General features: G+C 47.5%; 1 protein-coding gene across 1 annotated transcript in view; it reads right to left on the reverse strand.

The window, feature by feature from the left end:
• Positions 1–20295, reverse strand: part of arhgap44a (Rho GTPase activating protein 44a) — a gene marked incomplete at its 3' end in the record, with an annotated part of 27960 nt that extends 7665 nt beyond the window's left edge. Inside the window, exons 1-13 of the mRNA XM_080856502.1 lie at positions 20102–20295; positions 5974–6013; positions 5745–5849; positions 5388–5464; positions 4807–4918; positions 4015–4091; positions 3812–3929; positions 3456–3524; positions 3238–3319; positions 2887–3014; positions 2414–2525; positions 1454–1535; positions 1125–1205 (exon numbers count right to left, since the gene is read on the reverse strand). Coding sequence (XP_080712628.1) covers positions 1125–1205; positions 1454–1535; positions 2414–2525; positions 2887–3014; positions 3238–3319; positions 3456–3524; positions 3812–3929; positions 4015–4091; positions 4807–4918; positions 5388–5464; positions 5745–5849; positions 5974–6013; positions 20102–20154 — 1136 coding nt within the window. The 5' untranslated portion in view covers positions 20155–20295. The remainder of the gene's footprint in view (positions 1–1124; positions 1206–1453; positions 1536–2413; positions 2526–2886; positions 3015–3237; positions 3320–3455; positions 3525–3811; positions 3930–4014; positions 4092–4806; positions 4919–5387; positions 5465–5744; positions 5850–5973; positions 6014–20101) is intronic.
• Positions 20296–20637: the final 342 nt, after the last annotated feature.

Genomic DNA, 20637 nt, shown 5'->3' on the forward strand with positions numbered 1-20637 from the left:
CCGAAATCCCTTTCTATTTTAAGCTGTTCATGAATATTTCAGGATTTCAGGGTTAATATACTTCAAGCTGGAGTGCATAACCTTAATTATAGGAGTGTCTGTGCTGTGCTATAATAACTAACAGCCATGGCTTAAAGGGAAGAGAGGCGAGCCTGGGACAGAATGGTTGCTGGTGCGATCCCCTGGACCGGCATGAAGAAATGGGGATGGGAAGGAGTGAATTAACAGCGCTTTCTCCCCCCTCAGCATCCATGGCTGAAGTGCACTCAAGCAAGGCACCTAACTCTAACTGCTCCCTGGGTGCTGAAGTGTACTCGCTACCAACACTTAAATGTACGTAGAGTCCTTATTACCCTCAGGGGGTTAATAAAGCATCTAGAAAAAAAAATGATTTGAAACACTTTTGTCCATTATAGCAATGCTCTATTCTTCGGTTCCTGTCTTTGAATATCTTTCATGAATCCAATTACCCAGGGAAGAACTCCAGTGCAATTATTTCAGCTATCATATAAGGAAGTGCAGTTTAATCTATACAGTAGCATTAAAATACATGTTAGACATAGACTGTGGAGACGTTTGGACTGTACCGGTGGTCTCATCTATAACACTATTAATATTGTGTGGCAACACGGCGCAGAGCCAACTGTCTTGCCATCATTAAGATGTGCTATTCCCGGAACTCTCACGAATCCAGGTCAGAACGAGGGGCTGCATTTATCCTTCGTCTCCTCCTCCTATTCGGTAATGGCCTACATACGATTTTAACTGTGGACTGTGACGATGGGGCGGCGTCAAGGACATTTAGCTTTGGCGACTCGCCAGTGGCCGGGTCTGCAACGCTAGAGCCCTTCCCCGGCTCCTCGCGCTAACGACGCTCTCAGCGTGCCACAATCACACGAGGTGACATATGCAGGCAGTCAGTCAACAAGCACTCATCAACCCTCCTGCCCCCCCCCCGCCCCCAGGCAAAACAAAGCACACTCCATTTCAGAGACCTCCTGTGATATGCAACAAGTGACAGGCACAAAACACAGACTACTGACACGGGTCTCAGACAAACGTTTTTGTTTTCAGTCTAAATTGACCTGGAAATAAAAAAGTAAAAAAGTCGAATAGAGGCTGACCTGAAGTTGTTCAAATTGTCTTGTGGAAGTTTCTCACAGGCGGTCAGCAGGGCTTGCAATCGTTTGTCCAAATCCTGAATGCTGAGCATGGGGATGGGGGGTGGGAGGGGGGGGGGGGGGAGCAGTGTTTAGTCATCCGTGGAGAGGCACGACATTCTGCATCCATGTCAGAGAAGCACTTAAAATCATTCCTCGGAGGACATCAGGATAGAGTCTCCGCTTCCTAATTTATGAGAGCTTTTATAGTGATGGGGAAAGGGGTGGAGATGGAAAGGTGGGGTTGTTGGAGGGGGAGGGGAGGGTGGGGTTGAGGGGGATTCCCTGCTTACTTTGAGGCCTGGATCCAGTCATCGTAGAGTTCAGAGGTCATCAAGGGTTCAGGGAGTTCACGGAGATATGATTTCAGAGCCCCTGTGGGATAATAATGGGGGAGGGGGGAGAAACAGAGATAAAGAATGACACAGAGATAGACATACAGAGAGAAGGAGAGATGGCATGACAAAGATAAAGAGAGATGGAGAGAGAGAGATGGAGAGAGAAAGAGAGAGAAAGAGAGAGAGATAGAGAGAGAGAGAGGCAGTCAGGCAAAAGATATGAAATGGGGCCTAGAGGAAGGTTTGGTTTTTGGTTGATGAGAGATGAGCTTTGGCCACACTCACTCACTTACACACTCTCACATACACACACACACACACACACACACACACACACACACACACACACACACACACACACACACACACACACACACACACACACACGCACACATACACATACGCACACACATACGCACACACATACGCATAATGACACAAACATTTTTGTGCATATGCATACACTAGCATTCACACTCAAGCGCACACTCACGCACACACACACACACACACACACACACACACACACACACACACACACACACACACACACACAGACGCACATACACAGACACACACACACACACACACACACACACACACACACACACACACACACACACACAGTCCCTAAGATGAGCTTCGCCTGTCAGATTCACTTTACCATGTGCCGCAGGTCCCTGACAGTGTGTGTGTGTGTGTGTGTGTGTGCGGAGGCACACTTCCACCAAAGGGAACATTAGACTCAAGTAAACTAGGGCAGAGTTTAATGGAGTCTCTAGCTGGGGTCAAATCGTATACACACTCTTTTAGAGATAACCAGCATATCTGGGGTGAGAATGAGGAAATGACATCATCACAGCGGTACACGGAGAAAGAGAGAGATAGAGAGAGAGAGAAAGAGGTGCAGCTCACCCGCTATAGCGTGGGGGTCGGCTGAATACTCCGGCACGTCCACCACTCCACAATCCAGCGACGCCTTCAGCTTCTTAAGCTTGGACGCAGAGGGTGCCACCCGGAACAAACCCTGACAGAACCAACAAAGACACAAGAGGCTAGGATAATATGCTTAATATGCATTTGTACGTGTTTTTTGCTGAGAACAATATCTACAGTACTTCCTACAATTGTTCTGTAATATTATCACATTATACAGTGTTTCTTAATAACATGACATCAGGTCACACTTTCGCCATTCAGAAAATGTTCTTGTCCAATGTGACTCTGCACAGAGGTTACAAAATCTATGCACTTGTGTTCCCATATATTCTAATGCATTTCTATGGCACTGTTATTATCTCAATGCTATGCCTGTTATTGTAAGCAGCATGGCCAATAGAGGACGGACCAGGCTGAGCACTGAACTACGCCCGAAGAGCTGGGTTTACCTCCTCCTGCATGCCACACTCCAGCAGCATGGTGACACAGGCCTCGATGGGGAAGGCGATCTCTCGGCCACTGAGGGTCAGGTGCTCCTCCAGAGGCTTTCCAAATGAGGGCTTTTCTATCCAAGCCTCTGCCGTGTCAAAACAATACAACACAACACCACACCACAGAGCCATGGACTTACAGTCAGCAGAGACAAGGGCACAGAGTATACTGGTGGCATTCTAATAACATGCAAGGGCTTCATGGCACTGGTTCAAATTAGATACACAGACACACACACACACACACACACACACACACACACACACACACACACACACACACACACACACACACACTCACACACTCACCCTGGTGGGCTTTGATCTGGGGCAGCACGGCCTGTAGGATCTCCAGGGACTTTCGGTGGTACTCCGACTGAACCTCTATGAGCTGTGCAGAAGACAAATACACACACACAGACACACCTGTCTGTTCCTGCACACACTATTGTGTCACCTATACAGTAGTCAGTAAAGGGAATGAATACAGCTGTCCCACACAGCTGTCAATCAAGTGGGGAACTTACCATCTGAAAGTAGTTTGCATAGTCTATTTCTTTGGCCACAAAACTGTACATGTCTGCTGATAGCTGATCCTACAAAGAAAAAGAAGACAGGACACAGTAGCTCATTTAGTTGCAATCATTTGTTGCTATTTGGTTTGAAGCACTCACTCATTGTTGTAAATGTTCCTCTTATAGTATACACACTTACTATATATACATATTTATATTCATGGACACAGGAGTCCATGTTGTCAGCATATATATTATACCCTTCTAAGTAGCGGTAAAACGACTGTAGCGAGACAACTTTTCGGCACAGAATTTACAGTTCCTGACTCCAGAACAGTTCCTGACTCCACTGCTAGAACACAGCTCACCCTACAGATCTCCATGCGATTGGCCGTCTCCTCCATCTCCTCTCGCAGGGAGTCGGACTTGGCCCCGCCTGGCTGCAGGTTACTGGGGTGGCTGGAGGATTTGGAGGACTGCTGCCACCTAGAGGGGAAATAACAGGGTGGGAGTGAGGGGCAGCTGTAACTGGGTGATGACAGCGGTGTTTAGGTGTGAGAGCTGCTCTTACCGCGTCCGCGCAGAGTCCATGTCCAGCACCATCTTGGCTAAGTGCTTCCTCTGTTTCTGAATGTTAGGAATTTCAACCTGCACAGGCAAACCAAACAGAATCTCTACATCAGTACAGAGCAAATGTTCGTAGCCAATGTTTTTGGATTTTAAATTGACTATTTTAGCATTATTTTTACTTGGTTGCAATCACCAATATCCAAACAATGTATTTCCATTGCTAACATAAAGATTTCACCCATAGGAAATATTAACAGTCCAACAGAGGAGTTAACTTGTTATTATGTGGAATAGCAATTGTCTAATTTGTGTACACACAGAAGAACGTTAATAGCTGTAAGCACATTGGCACCATTCCCAGGTCAGGTAGTTGGGGTAGAGCTATCAGTTACTCAGTTAAGGTAGTTGGGGGAGAGCTATCAGTTACTCAGTTCAGGTAGTTGGGGGAGAGCTATCAGTTACTCAGTTTAGGTAGTTGGGGGAGAGCTATCAGTTACTCAGTTTAGGTAGTTGGGGGAGAGCTATCAGTTACTCAGTTTAGGTAGTTGGGGGAGAGCTATCAGTTACTCAGTTTAGGTAGTTGGGGGAGAGCTATCAGTTACTCAGTTCAGGTAGTTGGGGGAGAGCTATCAGTTACTCAGTTCAGGTAGTTGGGGGAGAGCTATCAGTTACTCAGTTCAGGTAGTTGGGGGAGAGCTATCAGTTACTCAGTTTAGGTAGTTGGGGGAGAGATATCAGTCACTCAGTTCAGGTAGTTGGGGGAGAGATATCAGTTAGTTGATGTGAGTTTCACCTCCGCCAGCACGTAGAGCGGCTCCACCACATCTCTCTCGATCTCCAGCTCAAAGAGGATGAGCTCCTGGGCCAGCTGCTCCTCTGCATCCCCACACATCTTCAGCATCTTCCTGCGGGAAACAAACACAGAGAACACCACACCAGCACCACTGCCATGTTACATCAGTGCCCTTTAGACTCATATTCAGACTTTTGTAGCACACTCTTAACAAAGAGGCACAATACAACATGTGGGTAGTAGTGCTTTTAAATTAAATCTGGGTTGTTCAGCTTTGTTCACATGAGATGTTATGCTACTGCCATCTAAACAAAGAAGGTATGTAACTACTTAAATCATGGACATCATCTCTTACGACATGAATTATGTTTCAGTTCGTTTTGTTGTTTCAACACAACTCAAGGGGACAGTGATACAGATTCAGTGAGCATACAGTAATAGGACATGTCATGATGGAACAGTGCAATACGTGAGAGATAACGCACTGTGCTTTGATGTTAAGAGAGATAAGACAATAATAAGTGAGAGATAACAGACAGTGCTAACAGGGGAGTGTGTGAGAGAAGGATGTGTGAGCTCACCCTAGCAGGGAGTCGTCACCTAACACAGAAGCCCCCTCGACCATACACTGGGCCAGAGTGGTCAGAGGAAGCTTTTTCTGAGGAGAAAGACAATCAATGTATTTAATATCTTACTATCAATCAATATACTTAATATCTTACCATCATGCCTTATGTGTTTATCAAGATGAGTCCCAATGAAATGGAAAAACAATCGCTCACAAGAACTAACAGAGAAAATGAAACAGAATAACTGTAACACAACGAATCTGCCTTTGGAGTGCCAAGAATAGCATTGACATCTGCCCATCTATGCATATATGGATGGTGAGATTGTGTGAGAGGCTGGGTGAGAGCACACACCGCGGGGGACTTGACCGATCTCTTCTCCCCGTCGGCCCCTTGCTGGCCCTGCAGACAGGCGGTCAGCTTCTTGTGGGTGCTGTGGGACACCTGCTTCACCAAGTCCAAACGCTTCTCCACCTGAGCACACACACACACATACACACACATGAATATGCACTTTGCAAAGACACACATACCACCACACCCACCACACACTTATAAGCATTTACAAAATAGAACCCCAATTAACTTGCAAAACTACCTGCAAAAGGTCATCGCTGAGAACTTCTGTTTTTTCCGCCCTGAAATAAGCACCAAAAACAAGAGGCAATTAGTATCACAGGGGCAGGGCGTGAATTATTTAACCAGAACAAACTCAACAAGCCACTGGGGGAATCTCACAAGTGTTCCAGCTATTAATCACGAAGAGCCAAGGAATTCGCTACATGACCATGATTAATTATTTGTTGGAAACCAACGCTTGTGCCAAAGTGATGACAACGTGTTTGGTTGTTTCGGTTATCTGCGAGCATCGGAGGAACCATAGGACCAAGGAAAACAGTCCCCATGAACTGGCTAAGTTTCAGTAAGCATATTCCCTTTCAATCCTTGCTTCATAAACAGGGGGCTGACTGATAATGAGTGTCCCAATGCCTCGTTGCATCCTGCCCCTGCTAAGCTATGAAAACAAGAGGGAAGCGGTCTCGCTGTTCCCCCTGACCTGAGATGGGTGTGTCCACCAGAGATGGACTCGCTCCCTCATTCCCGAGCTGTGATGTCAGCACATGATGACATCATCGCTGATGTATGCCAGAACCTCTCTCTCTCACACACACACACACACACACACACACACATACCCCTCGAAGGCCCCATGAGTGTGATGGGGGAACATTAGCTGACATCAGAGACCCTTCTGCAGGCACAAACCTGGATGAGAAACGGCCTTGAGAAAGCGCTTGAAGAGATTCTGGGGCGTGGTTGGGGAGGTGGGCATGGCTTAGAAACCTTTCAATCCAAATTTGCTTTTAACTTTGCAAACTGGTTAAAAAGCAGGCATGCATAAACATATTTCCACAAAAAAAAAAAAATAACAAACAAACAAAACAACCTGGATCAGGTTCATCCTCTAGGAGGTGTTAGAACCACGCCCACTTCATGATGCTGGCTCATGATGGCCCATGACGACAGGTGGGTGGAGAGGCTGGGAAGACTGAGGACGTGGCACGTGAGTTTTTAAAGTGACCCACATGTCTTCTCACATACATGCGGACAGACCAGGTTGCCATAGCAGCACACTCTCCCCGCTAATGCTGGAGAGTGAAAATAACCACTAGTGCATCCGTCCACTTCAGCTGAGCTGCAGCGGTGTTATGAAAGAGGAGCTACTGAAAACAACACAACACGACACACACTTCATAACACATTTAGTCTCAATAGCCAACCAAAGCACAGCTCCCAAATGGCTGTTAGGTAAAAACAGAGTCAGCCGGTTAGGCAAGATCTCTCTGAGACTCAAATGGGTGCTCAGATGGAGATTGTGTAAGACTGAGAGTGAGCGACGGCAGACACATGAGTGTGTGTGTGTGTGTGTCTATGAGTGTGTGTGTGTGTGTGTGTCTATGAGTGTGTGTGTGTGTGTGTGTCTATGAGTGTGTGTGTGTGCATGAATGTTCTCCGTTCTCCAACAGCCCTGAGGCCAGGACGCGGCCTTATGCTCAGAGCCGACAAAATAAACAAAATAATAAATTAATTTGCAAGCTGCCCGCAGCAGATGCTACAAGCTGGAATCCTGTGATGCTGCGCTGCGCCCTGACAAGCTCAGAGGGGAAAGAGCAACAAATAAGCACACTTAAAAAACACGGACCATGACGGACACACAGCTGACCAGCTCCACAGGCGGCAATCCCAATGCCACTTTACTATTTACCTTTACTATTCATTTCAGCTGAAGCGTACCACAGCTCCGGAAGCACAACAGCACAGTGGGCAGTATGTGTATTGCATAACATTGCACCCATTTACACTTGGTACTAGGAGTGTATTCTGAAGGTTCAAGTCACTTTAGATGCCTCAATGTCACTAGATTCAAAGACTCTGTGTGAAGTTAAGTAAGATATAAGAAGCACTCTAAAGAGAGCCTAGAGAGAGAGTGTGGCCACAGTAACAGACAAGGCTGGTGGGACTCTCTCATGGATCAGAGTTTTCATTCAAGGCCTGCACTAATACCATCCTAATTTGACAGTGATGAAAGCTGGTTTAACTTTCATGCTAAAATGGGCCAGGTTGGCTTCATTAGGAGACACTATCCAATGACGCATGGGCCCCTCTGTAATAATGTATGAGTGTAGACATACGTGTGTGTGTGTGTGTGTGTGTGTGCGTGTGTGCAGTGAGTGAGAGAGCAGCCCTTTGCTGTTCATTCAGAACTGCCTGTGAAAGGGGGACTATGCGGCACGCTCTGCCCAGGAATTCCACCTCTGACTGGGGCCCTTCCTGCTCCAGCTGGGCTGTTGTTGTGTGACACTGAAGGGAGACGATAACAGCTCACAACAGCGTGTCTGACCCAACGAGCCAGCAGCCACGCACTCTGTCCTTCTCTCTCTCTCTCTCACTCTCTCTCTCTCTCTCTCACTCTCTCTCTATCTCTGTCCTTCTCTCTCTCTCTCTCTCTCTCCCCCTCCTACTTCCGGCCACTGACCAAGCAGCCACTTCCAGGTATTGTCCCCCGGCGAGACTCACAGACTCTGGCCTCAATAAAGGACGAATCAGCATAATAGCCATTATGTTGGCCCTGTCATTCATTTCAACCCCAGCCCCACCCCATCCCCCCCCCCCCCCAAAAAAAAATGACACTCGGCCATGGGCGTGTGAGGGTAACAGAATGGGGGTATTTTTATCGCTGGGCCGTGCTGGGAGTCCATGCCAACAGGCCCGTGGAGCAGTGAGAATGCCTGCCATCTGTTCCCCTCAATGCCCTCCTTTTCCCTCGTCCCTGCTGGAGCGGCTCCTTGGCCTCGTCCAATATCACATCCAGGCGCTGCCTGTCTCCTTGTTTTTCTCCTCTCTGAAGGCGTCTGCAGCTCCTCATGATGGCATCAGGGTCTGTCCAGAGAGGTTGTCTGTGTGTCTGAACAGGAACCATTTGCACTCCTTTGCTGTTTTAGTGTTGCAATTATCCTCACAATGATGTTCAGAACGGACTTCTTGCTAGTTTAAAGTCCAATGCTGTGGTGTTGTTATGTTTCATTACAGCATGATACGTCTGTACATAAAGTAGGCATTTGCTCTCGATAGGAATGATGCACTCACACACAGTAATACACTCGTTCATTGTTTAATCTACGGTAACTTGGCTGCATCTACGGTAACTTGGCTGCAGAGTCTTGCTGATTTTCCGGGCTATGGTCAGGGATTTTGGGTGCATTAGGCTTGCCATACATTGTTCTGCAACCCTGTCAAATAACTGATGTTTCTGTAGAGTATGAGTCTCCGCTACTATTCGTGTGTGTGTGTGTGTGTGTGTGTGTGTGTGTGTGTGTGTGTGTGTGTGTGTGTGTGTGTGTATCGCCTGTGGCTTCACTCTCAGGTCACTCTGAATAGAAGCGTCTGCCAAAAGAATGTGCTAAATGCAAATGTAAACCGCATGGCCAAGTCAAGCGGCACTGCACCCGCCCTGGAGTGTGTGTCAGCTCGCCGATGCCCACGCTCGTGCTCGGAGGCGCACACACACACACACACACACACACGAGGCAGGAGGAAACAAGTGGTGATTAACGTCCCTTGTACAGTGCCAAGGTGAGAGGAGTAAAGGCATGGGAACTGGGGCACTTCTGCCTCGGAACGGCGCTAATATAAACCAGCTTTCTGGAAGGTTGTGCTATGAGCTGTGCAGAGTGAAATTAAATACAGGGGGGGGACTGAGTCACAGAGGGAGAGAGGGAAAGTCAGAAAGTCAGAAAATGGATATAGCGAGGAAGGAGATAAGCAAAAAGAGGGGGAAAGGAAATGAGAGAGACAGAAAGAGGGAAAGGAGTAAAAAGGGATAGAGAGAGGAGGGGAAAGTCAAAACATGAAGTCAGTCTCATGTGTAGTCTCTGCCGTCAAAGCCTTGACATCCGCTTGACACATGGCGATATGTCAACAGCCCAGAGGCTCCATCAATCCCACTCTCATCACCCCCTCCTGGCTGTCACAACCTCCAGCCCTCACCCTGCAGCCCTGGCTCTGATGCCAACTTCTCTGCCCCAGCGGCTGGGAGCTTGTCATCCTCCGTGTGGCTCCAGAGGAGCGGCGGGCAGCATTGCCCCACCGAGAGGGGGGGGGGGGGGGGGGGTTTACAGCTGACCCATGCCTGAAGCCGAGGGGGTGTGGGTGTGGGCCACTGTGGAGAAGGCAGCTGTTCTTCAGTGGAGCCACATGGCGAGATTGGGAAGCCATGAGCAACGGACAGGTAGTCATCTCCCGCTGACATTGGGTTTTCAAGAGCATCTGACAAGCCAGAGCAGTACTGGGCCCTAACATGTCAAGCACATATGCTTTATGTGCGAGCCAGCAGGCTCATCTTTCTCTCTCTCTCTCCACCCCTTCTCTTTCTCTTTCTATCTTTCTCACCCTCTATCTCTGTCTGACTCTCTATTTGGTTTCCCTAGGGGACCAGGCCAGTGCAGGGCAGCGACAAAAACGGACCCAAATCGGCAAAAACACACACACACCAGCAAAGGAAAAGGTCCTCCCAGCCCTGGGATCAAAGGGAGAGGCCATATCAGCAGAGATGGTCGCGGCTGATAGATAGGGGCCCAGTTCCTCCTGCTTGTTTATTTTCAGACAGTGGAATTTCCTCTCAGGATATCGCTCTTAATCTGCCTATCAAGTCTGAAGCACCGGAGTGACTGAACATACAGTACACATGACTGCAAAACAGGAAAATACTACAGCCTGTATGCCCACAGGCTATAAACAGATGTAGACGTAGATGATGATGGAAGGGAGAGACAGGACTATGGATAAGCACGCATAATACCCATTAAGGTAATAATAAAAAGCATGCATAATACCCATTTAACCCATTAGCAACATGTTACCTCCTTACAGTTTAAACAGGTAGCACTAGCCAGAGAATGGTGTGGGAGGAATAGCAGGGGAAAGAGCAACCAACAACAATCACTGTGTGCCTGTCAACACCATCTGTCACACCACACACGTTTCACGTCACGCCTGCAAACGCTGGATGCTCTGGGTGCATAATGATAGTGACAATAGAACACTTCGGATGGAGAACGCAACCTAACGGACAGGGTAAGTACAATCAAGCAGGCGGGAAGTGGGCTGTTCTGCTCAGGAAGAGAGTGTAATTTTGGAGTGGTTTTGCTACAGGGACCAGACAGCACAAAAGCACACAGATGTAATGCAAGAGCGTGGTATTAATAAAACAAGATTTATGGCGCTGGAGCGAGATGCGAAAAAAACGAGAGAGGAAGAGAGAGAAAGAGAGTGAGAGTGTGTGTGTGTGAGCGGGAGAGGGAGTGTGTGTGTGTGAGATAGAGCGAGAGAAAGAGAGTGTGTGTGAGAGAGAGAGAGAAAGATAAAGAGACAGTGTGTGTATGAGAGAGAGAGAGGGTGAGAGAGAATGCAAAAGAGATTCCCAGTGGCCCCCACCATTCAAACTTGCCCACCTCGCCTTTGCAATATTAAACAAATCAGCAAATCAGTCCTTGAGTGCGCATGTGTGTGTGTGTGTGTGTGTGTGTGTGTGTGTGTGTGTGTTGGGGGGAGGGGTGACTGAGGTGAGGTGTGGGGTTTCCTGAACTGTGACTGATGCATGATGACAGCCGCATCTGACCCAGGCTCTCAGTCGGGCTCCCCACCAGATGTGCCAGGCCTTCCATTAAACGGGAGGTGGACCTGGGTCAAACAGTGAGCATGGCTAAACCGTCAAACACTCGTCCCTCCTTATATAAGGTTCCATTTCAGCTCAGATGTGTTAATACTTGTGTTAAGACAGCCATGCTCCCTCATTCTCTCTCCCTTATTTTCTGTCCTTCAGGGTCTCACACACACACACACACACACACACACACACACACATGCGCACTCAAGGACGTATGACAGCATAAATTATTCATGTGTACATAATGATATCTGAATAAAATAGAAGCGACGGGACTGAACTGATGTGGAGCCAAAGCCAACGGACGGTCTGGTCAGTGGGAGTGTTCCTGCGGTCTCCAGGCACAGAACCGGAGCGCTGGGTAGGGAGTGTTCCTGCAAGCGCCAGGCACAGAACCGGAGCGCTGGGTAGGTGTCTAACCTGCAGAGGCAGCCACTCTGTCTGAAAAACCATCCAACCATCCTCCCACGCCACTAACCTGACAGCACAGGGCAGAGAGAGAGAGAGACAGAGCGAGAGAGAGAGAGAGAGAGAGAGGGAGAGCAACGGAATAGTGCAGTGGGTTGGACAGAGAGAGAGAGAGAGAGAGAGGGAGAGAGAGAGAGAGAGAGAGAGAGAGAAAGAGTGGGCAGTGGAAGAGAGAGTGAGTGAGAGAGAGAGAAAGGGAGGGAGGGAGAAGGAGAGAGCGAGAGAGGAAGAGGCGGGGAACAGGAGCGATAGCATGACATCGGGAAATTCACAGCATTTCAAGCCAAGGGATGGATGCATTTTTCTCCTACTGAGCACAATGCTAAATCACGCTAGAGAGATTTGGAGAGACCTAAAGAGGTTTTTTTGACTCCAGGAAGACGAAACTGAGGGGAGGGGAATGCAACCAGGCTACTGAAACAGAAAAACCCACTTACTGGAGTTGTCCAGTAAACTAGGTCGCAGCTTTGTTAAGTATGCAAGAATAACTGCAACATACACACACACACAATCACACACACAAACACACACACACACACACACACACACACACACACACACACACACACACACACACACACACGTCCAGGAAGAGCCACACACACACACACACACACACACACGTCCAGGAAGAGCCACTCACCCTGTAAAATTGCTCTGGGAAGGCAAGTACTGAATTATCTCCAACAACTTTCTACATGAAGGGTGGTCTGTTTAAGGGGGAAACACTCAACTTGTGACTCAGAAAACTGAACTGATTGATACAATACCAGAAACTACAATGTGGAAGGTGCAGGCAGAGCTGTCAGATATTCAAAGTAGCCGTACTAATCTGGCCTCCAAGTGCTGCCTCAACCAGGGCCGGGAGGGAGGATGGAAGCACTCAAATATTCCAGCAAATCTTGCAATATGTACCTCGCACCTCCCCCACCCAGGGTTCTCACATCATTAATAACATGTGGGCAAGGTGAAAGAGAGAGAGTGACAGAGAGAGAAGTAGGAGAGAGAGAGGGAGGGAGAGAGATAGGGAGGAGAGAGAGACAGAGAGAGAGCAGGACATTTTCTTTAAAAAAGACGTTACTAGGCAACCAGATTCAAGATTTCAATGTCCTCATCAAGTGCCAAGACAGAGTGGAGAAAATGCCTTGTTACACTAGGACAATAATCAAATATACAAATAAGCATCAAATATGATTAAGATGGTGATATAACACAAATTCCTGCGTGCAGGAAGTAAGTAAGGGAGTTGAGAGCAATTCTGATAGAACACTAGAACAGTGTGTCATACCACAACTGATCAACTGATTTAATGAACTTCTGCTAATTAACTTGATGCTCTACGATTATGTACTTGGGGGGCTTCCAGTAACATGAACATGCCTGCAGTAGTGGGTGCTGAGACTGGAATAGTGTTATGTGTGTGTGTATGTGTGTGTGTGTGTGTGTGTGTGTGTGTGTGTGTGTGTGTGTGTGTGTGTGTGTGTGTGTGTTGTGTGTGTTTGTGTGTGTATGGGTGTGTGTGTGTGTGTGTGTGTGTGTGTGTGTGTGGGTGTGTTTGTGTGTGTGTGTGTGTGGGTGCTGTTGGGGAACAAAAGAGAATTTGGGGAGGAACGAGGCTGCCTCATGTGATGCTACCAAAGTACAGTGAAGGCTTATCAAAGATCTGCAGACACAGAGAGGATGGAGAGTGACTCATGCTGGCCGCAGACTCTTTTTCCATGAGTAGTTTTTTTTTTTTTAAGGGCTATGGGTGGAGTGCTGCCATCAACGACAAAAACATGACGCGGTGGTCATCCAATACCATATGAACCCGGTTTCCTCAAAATATCCATTATGAACACATTGTGACCTCAGTGACAAATGTTTTTCTCTCTTTGTGCCCAGCGTCTAGCGTTCTCCAAACCAAGGACCTCTGTTTCAGATCTGCTTTCTCTCTCTCGCTCTTTCTTTGTCTCTCTCATTCCCCTGTCCCGTCATGTTTCATGTTGTTGTTTCATTATCTTGCCACCTCTCTTCCAGTATCCTACCACTACCACTCAGTATCCAGACAGAACTGTACAAGTACCGTTTCGGCTGGAATAAAAGCTTGACTCCAACAGGACAACACTAACAAAATACCAACTGGTCTTCACCCTCTACATACAGGGGTGAATTCTATTGATGGTAAATGGGGTAAATCAGCCCACTGTCATTTGCTGACACTGCAGATCCGTTTCAAGAGGCCAAGGACAAGCTCCACATGCAAGCTCATGTCTTGATGCCATGAACACTCGACCAGGGAAAGAATTAGGTTACACTGTATTACTTCAGTCTATTGTGCGCCCTTCATTTCAGACCAAACCAATTACAGACAATAACGCAGAGTATTTATGACACAGGGCAACTGAACCCCTACTCCACTCAAAATGTATTAGTTATTCAACTTCATGTAAACATTCTATGCTAATATGCATATTCTGTGCCATATTGACCCTACTGAGGTGTAAAGGCTAGGTGGGCTAACCCTGCTTGGCTCCTGTATTGAACAGTACACCTCGTCCACACCTCTTGAATCAACCTTGCTGGATCTCAAGGACACACTGACAGGAATCGCGATGATGCTGTCCTTGGCTACACACACAGGGGATTAGAGCAGCTCCGGCACACTGGAACTGACAGCCTCGGCGTGCTGCTGTGGTCCCTTTACCTCGCCGGTTCATTCCTTGTGGCTTATCTGAGCGACCACACTGCAGGAATTCCTGGAACACTTTGAGGTTATCCTCTGTTTTATATTCAAATAGTGTATACGTATGCTTACATATGCATGCAAGTTTTGGCCTTTCTCACGGCTATCTGTGTCTGTAAGCAGTGGAGCTATGCAAGGCTTTGTTCTACTTGGCAGGGAGCTGCGAACAGGTCTAAAATAACATGGCATTCATCTATCGTCCAGAGACCCCACCCAAAAACAATCAGCTAATGTGGTACAATATTCAGCAGGACATCGGCAATGAAGGATACCACACCCACAAAGCATGCCCAGACACACATAAAAACATGCTCTCTCTCCCCCCTCACCTCTCTCTCTCACACAAACACACACTATTTTATCACATCCCTTATTTGATAGTTGAGGTACGTCAGCCTCAGACTCTAGCTTTTAGCCAGTGAAAACGTCATGAAAGGCCGGCATGCCACCTCAGCTGCAGCACATTGCATCCCCAGAGAGTACATCAAAAAGTGGAGGTGGGGGTCGGCGGTCTGGAGTGGGGCCGGGGGGTTGGTGGTGTGGGGTCTGGGGTCTGGGGTGGGGGTGTGGTGGTGTGGTGGTGTGGTGGAGAGCTTCAGCTGCAGCCTCCAAATGGTGGCTATTCTCTCATAATTGGACCCGGGGTACAGAGAGATGCAGCCTGGGCTCTAATTGCTTTCCACAAATCTATTACCACACAATAACGGGGATTATCGGCAGAGGATGGGGCCCTGGTGGTGGTGTGTGTCAGAGAGAGAAAGAGAGAGAGAGAGCTTTGGGGGAGGAGGGGGAGAAGCTCCTGCTGAGCATTCTGGAAAGTACTGAGGCAGTTTCAGCTCTCATTTTGTTCTGACTTTTGAGATGTAATTGGGAAGAATGCTTGTTTTAGTCTTTAAGGCCTAAAACAAATAGGCTGATTTGAATGGTACAGTTACATTGACCTCTTAGACTGTCCAGTAAATAATATCAATTAAAAGGATTGGCCTCCAGAGCAAACACTATAAAGGTAAACAACCCTCACACATGGATGATTTGACCATAAACAGGGGAACCTTAGGAAGCATGAGTAACTGTGAAATGTGACTGCATTTGTATCTCGCCGAAATAAAAATGTCTTCCACTAATCTAGTCCTATTATTTTTATTAGTGCACCAAAACCTAGATAGGAAATGCTATGAATAAAACCTAATCAAAAATACCATTACTAAAGTACCAGCCAAAAAACCCAATGACACTCAAACGGTATCATTAAGTGAATGCTAATGCCACAGCTATGTTGTGGCAAAAAAAGAGTCCTCAGTGGAGATGCCAAGACTGATAAGTAGATCTGCCTGTGGACGCTATCTCAATAAGATCTGTGCGCAGCATGGAAATGCCTTAATGGCACTCTCGCCAGTGGCGGGCGTGATTCGCATCGCAGAATGCCTCGTTGGGTGGATGGCTGACGGCTGGGGGGTGCTTTATGGAAATCCACTGCAGCGCGCATGGATCCATCCCCCCATCAGCGGTCACATGGCGCTGCCGAGCCCACCGGCGTCAGCTTAAGTGAACCAAGAGCTGCTGACACTGCACACCTGCTACGGTCCCTATGAGGGCCAGACCTCCCATCCAGCCAGCGCTTCCCCACTAATTAAAAACTAGGCCACTGCAGAGGAAGAGAGGGTGAGGGTGTCACCTTGCCTGACAGCACCCTCCATGACTGATGCTTTCCATCGCCACATTGGACCTCGTCACCATGGTGTGCCTGAATGGAGGACATTAACAGTATGCTCAGCACAGCCTGTTATTCCATCTCCAATTCAACACAGAGTTCCCTGATGCGTGAACCCCAAGAACCTGGTTGGTCCAAACACCACACCATGAACTGAGCTGCACAGTTCGAAGACACCAAGACAAATGGCTGCAAAACTACAATAACCTGGCCAGCTGTGGTAATGTTCCTGCTGCGTTGGAGAAGGGAGGCTGAGAGAAACCATAATCAATCTGACTCTGTGAGAACACTCCAGCCTAGATGTTTCCCTGATTGTCTCTCCCTGGGCTTTTGAGAGCCAATACCTTCTGCAACTCCTGGCTGAGTGGCATAAATCAGTTCGGGGGAGACGGCGACATGGTGCAGTCCTCAGGAGCTGACAACGCTCCCTGATGCAATACGTGTCAGCGGATGAGTGATGCCCTGGAGAGAACATCAACCCCGCTACAGTATGTTAAGACCACACCAGACAAGAGGGAAAGCAATGATGCTATTTAAAGTCCTCAGAGCCAGTGAAATGAGACGCCACAGCGCGTGTGTACCATAAAAAGGAGATAAAAGAGCTGTAATGTGTAGCAACGGCAATGAAATTTGTGTAAAATGGACATCGTCCATTATACAGATGACAGTCTCCAGGCCCGGACGACACCTCAAATGACTCAAGTGTTTAGCGAGCCGAGAGCAAAACAGTGAGGAGGGCTTCTGTAAGGAGTGTGTGTGTGTGTGTGTGTGGGAGAGTGTGTGTGAAATGTGTTCATTACACTGGACCATTAATCACTGCCTGTGCCCCCCACTGCAACTGCAGGTCCCCCAGAAAGAGACACACATCAGTCCTCAGAACAGAACAGCCCCCCCTCCTACTGTGCCTCTCCGTCTCTTGTGCTGTGCCAAGTCTCCATCTCTCTATCAAGCTGAACATAAAGGGGATAACATCCTTTTTGTGTTACTCCCAACTGCAGCAAAACATAAACATTATGTACATTAATAAACGGCACAGTAACAATACTCCCTCCCTCTCAAGAGCTTATTTCTTCCCTCGCTCTCTCTTGCTGTCTGTGACATACTTTTAAAAGGGAACACTGCCTCCCTCCCAGATGGGAGAGAGCCTGTTGAAACCACACAAACATATACTTCCACCCCTTTTGGTTCATACAAAATACCCCATTTACCTATAAAGAGAAAGGAAGCCATGACCCTCAAACCATGACCCCTAAAGAAGGCTGCTGGTATCAATTCATCAAATCGATTTTAAGTTTGTAAAGTCGTTCAAAAATCAAGTCAAACAGAAAAAAACTTCAACTGACAACATCCGTCTTATAATAAAGGGCTCCTGGGTCATCAATACATGAGAAGATCACAAATCACAATTATCAATCATCTCTAATCACAATAATCAATCATCAGAAATGAATTGCATGTGTTCCCCACTTCCTCAGGGCTCCAAAGTGCTAACTGATTTAAAAATGGAAGTGCCATTACAGTGTAATAACACACGTGTTCTCATCTAATCAGAGCTATGCATTTCCTTTAACACTGTAAGAGGCACTGGATATATGAATGGCAGAAGCCAGCATGTCAGGGAGGACTTAAGAAACACCTCCCACATGTTCAGCACGCTGCCTGAAGGTCAAGGTCCCTCAGAGGTCAATGTCAGATTCTGAAGCCCTGTGCATGTGTGTTTGTGTGTGTATGGGTGTGTGTGTGTGTCTGTGCATATGTGTGTGTGTATGGGTGTGTGTCTGTGTCTGTGTGTGTGTGTGTGTGTGTGTGTGTGTGTGTGTGTGTGTGTGTGTGTGTGTGTGTGTGTGTGTGTGGGTGGGTGTATGGGTGTGTGTTTGTGTGTGTGTGTGTGTGTGTGTGTGTGTGTATGTATGTGTGCTCTAGGCCATGACACTGAGCTGTGGAGGGGGATGCTGCTGTGTGATGCAGGTGAAGTGTTGTCCCTGGTTTCCCTTCCCTCTCACAGTCTGGTCTGGCCTGACCTCTCCGGCCTTGTAAGACTTAATCATTACTCCGAGCACCCTGTTGTTTGGGAAACATGTTGTTGCTCATTATTCCGGAGCGCTGCCGACAGAATGCTTGAGCAAGCTCCTGCCAAGGGACCGGGGGCACTCCAGACTGTGTGGTGAGAATACCATCACACCGGGCAGCAGCTATGTGGCATTAACGCGGTTATTACCGTGCTCGCATACAACCACCTTATGACACACGTGTGCACAATATATATACATTGCGAAACAGCAGGAACTGCACATACAAGCATGTCCACCCCCCCCTCACACACACACACACACACACACACACACAAACACACACACACATACACAAATAAACACTTTGGCACGTACAGTGCAACGTCCAGGGGGAAAGCCGGCACTGCATGAGCCGGTGGTTGCTGATTGACATCTCTCCAATGCCCCTACTGATGCTGGCCGCCACAGACTAAGTAGAAAGTAGAGAAACTAGTGGCTGACATTTCCACAGACCAAATGCTCACTACCTGGAATAAAGACCCACAGCTGCGTGCGATTATCTTCCCAGCAGGATATGACATGGAAAGGTGCACATTTTATGCCCCCACACACAATGCCACCTACATGACAAGCTGCCTACATAGGTGAAAAACAGGCCTTGAGATAGGGTGGGGGTGCTGTGATACACAACAGTCTACGAATGTGAAAGGTCAGTAGCAATACATCAGAGTAGCACAGATTAGCATGACATTATCACCCGGAGAAAACACCTTGTCAAGTGACCAGATTGAAGGTTTTACACAAATAAAGCTGATTAAATAATATAAAGTGGTTTTAGTAGGCGTGCGGCCGAAATAGAGAGAATTATTATTTTATGGACGTGAATGCACGCTGCAAGATACCGTATAGATTTTTGTACCACCTCGGATGAAAAGCCTTGTCTTGCAAGGCGCGGGAGAAACGGCCATGACATGGGTGCGAGGTTGGACCACTCTCCCTTCTCTTAGATGACCGTAGCAAAGATAACTGCGTACTGGAAAACATTGCACCTTTTCCATTTTCCTCGCACGTCGCATAAGACGCATCCGTCTGCATCAGCTGTAAAAGCATCCTAGGAGGCTTGCTGACATTGATGGTATGCAATATCCTGACCCCTTGTACAGAGATCGCCAATACTATCTACGGTCAAACAAATTAATTGTATTTTTTTTAAATCACTGATAATACAACCTTTGGTGTGGGCGGGTAAGCGTGTGTAACATCGCTGTGGGTACCTTCTGAGAGCATTGCGCCTCCACACTACCTCTGCAGTAACGTTAGACCATTACGCAAATGAGACCATTGGCAACCCAATTAGGACTTTCGCTTCTGTCACTAGAGAGCCTGAAATGAATCTTTCTAAGAGGATTATGCAGCAGAAACATCACAGGGCTGACTCTATGGCAGTTGCATAGTCAGGTAGTTTCCATAAATCACTGGAATAGCATCATTAGACAACTCATTCTGATAAGGAGGATTTCCCCATTCAAACTTTCTTAAATTTCGTTCAATTCCGTGACGGAACAGCGGGGAGGTACCGCTTACCTGCCTACCGTCTGGTTGGCAAGCTGTCGCATTCGATTGAATTGCTTCTTCATCTTGTATTTTTCTGCGTTACCACCTACAGCGAAAAAGAATCCGCATATCTCTGAAAATAAAGGCCCGTATTCCGGTGCGGCACACGAGAAAAATCCGCCCTGTCGCAATCCCCGTCCTTCATTGCATTTGGAAACACGCACGGAAAAATCTGAAAGATGTCTTTTCAATGCATTTTCCTCAACATACGGCTACTCCCTATGAGGAGATGCTAGGGCAATTCTACGCTGTGGGCAAAGTGACAGCATAACGACAAGAAGCCGCTGCTTGCTCTTGCATTCTGGGAAAAGTAGTTCTGGTTAGTCACGACTCCAAATCGGTTTTCCTCATCAGTGGATGCCTCAGATAGGCTGCTGATCGAGAGCGAGGCTGCGAGGGAGGACAAACCTGTTCAAAATCATTGTATAGTAGTAGTATTTTAAATGATAGAAAGGGACAGACTAGTAACAAAACTTACTATCAACTGACCACATTTGATAAGGCAA

Source organism: Sprattus sprattus (genome assembly GCF_963457725.1).
Source record: "Sprattus sprattus genome assembly, chromosome: 18".
In the NCBI taxonomy this organism is placed as follows: Eukaryota; Metazoa; Chordata; class Actinopteri; order Clupeiformes; family Clupeidae; genus Sprattus; species Sprattus sprattus.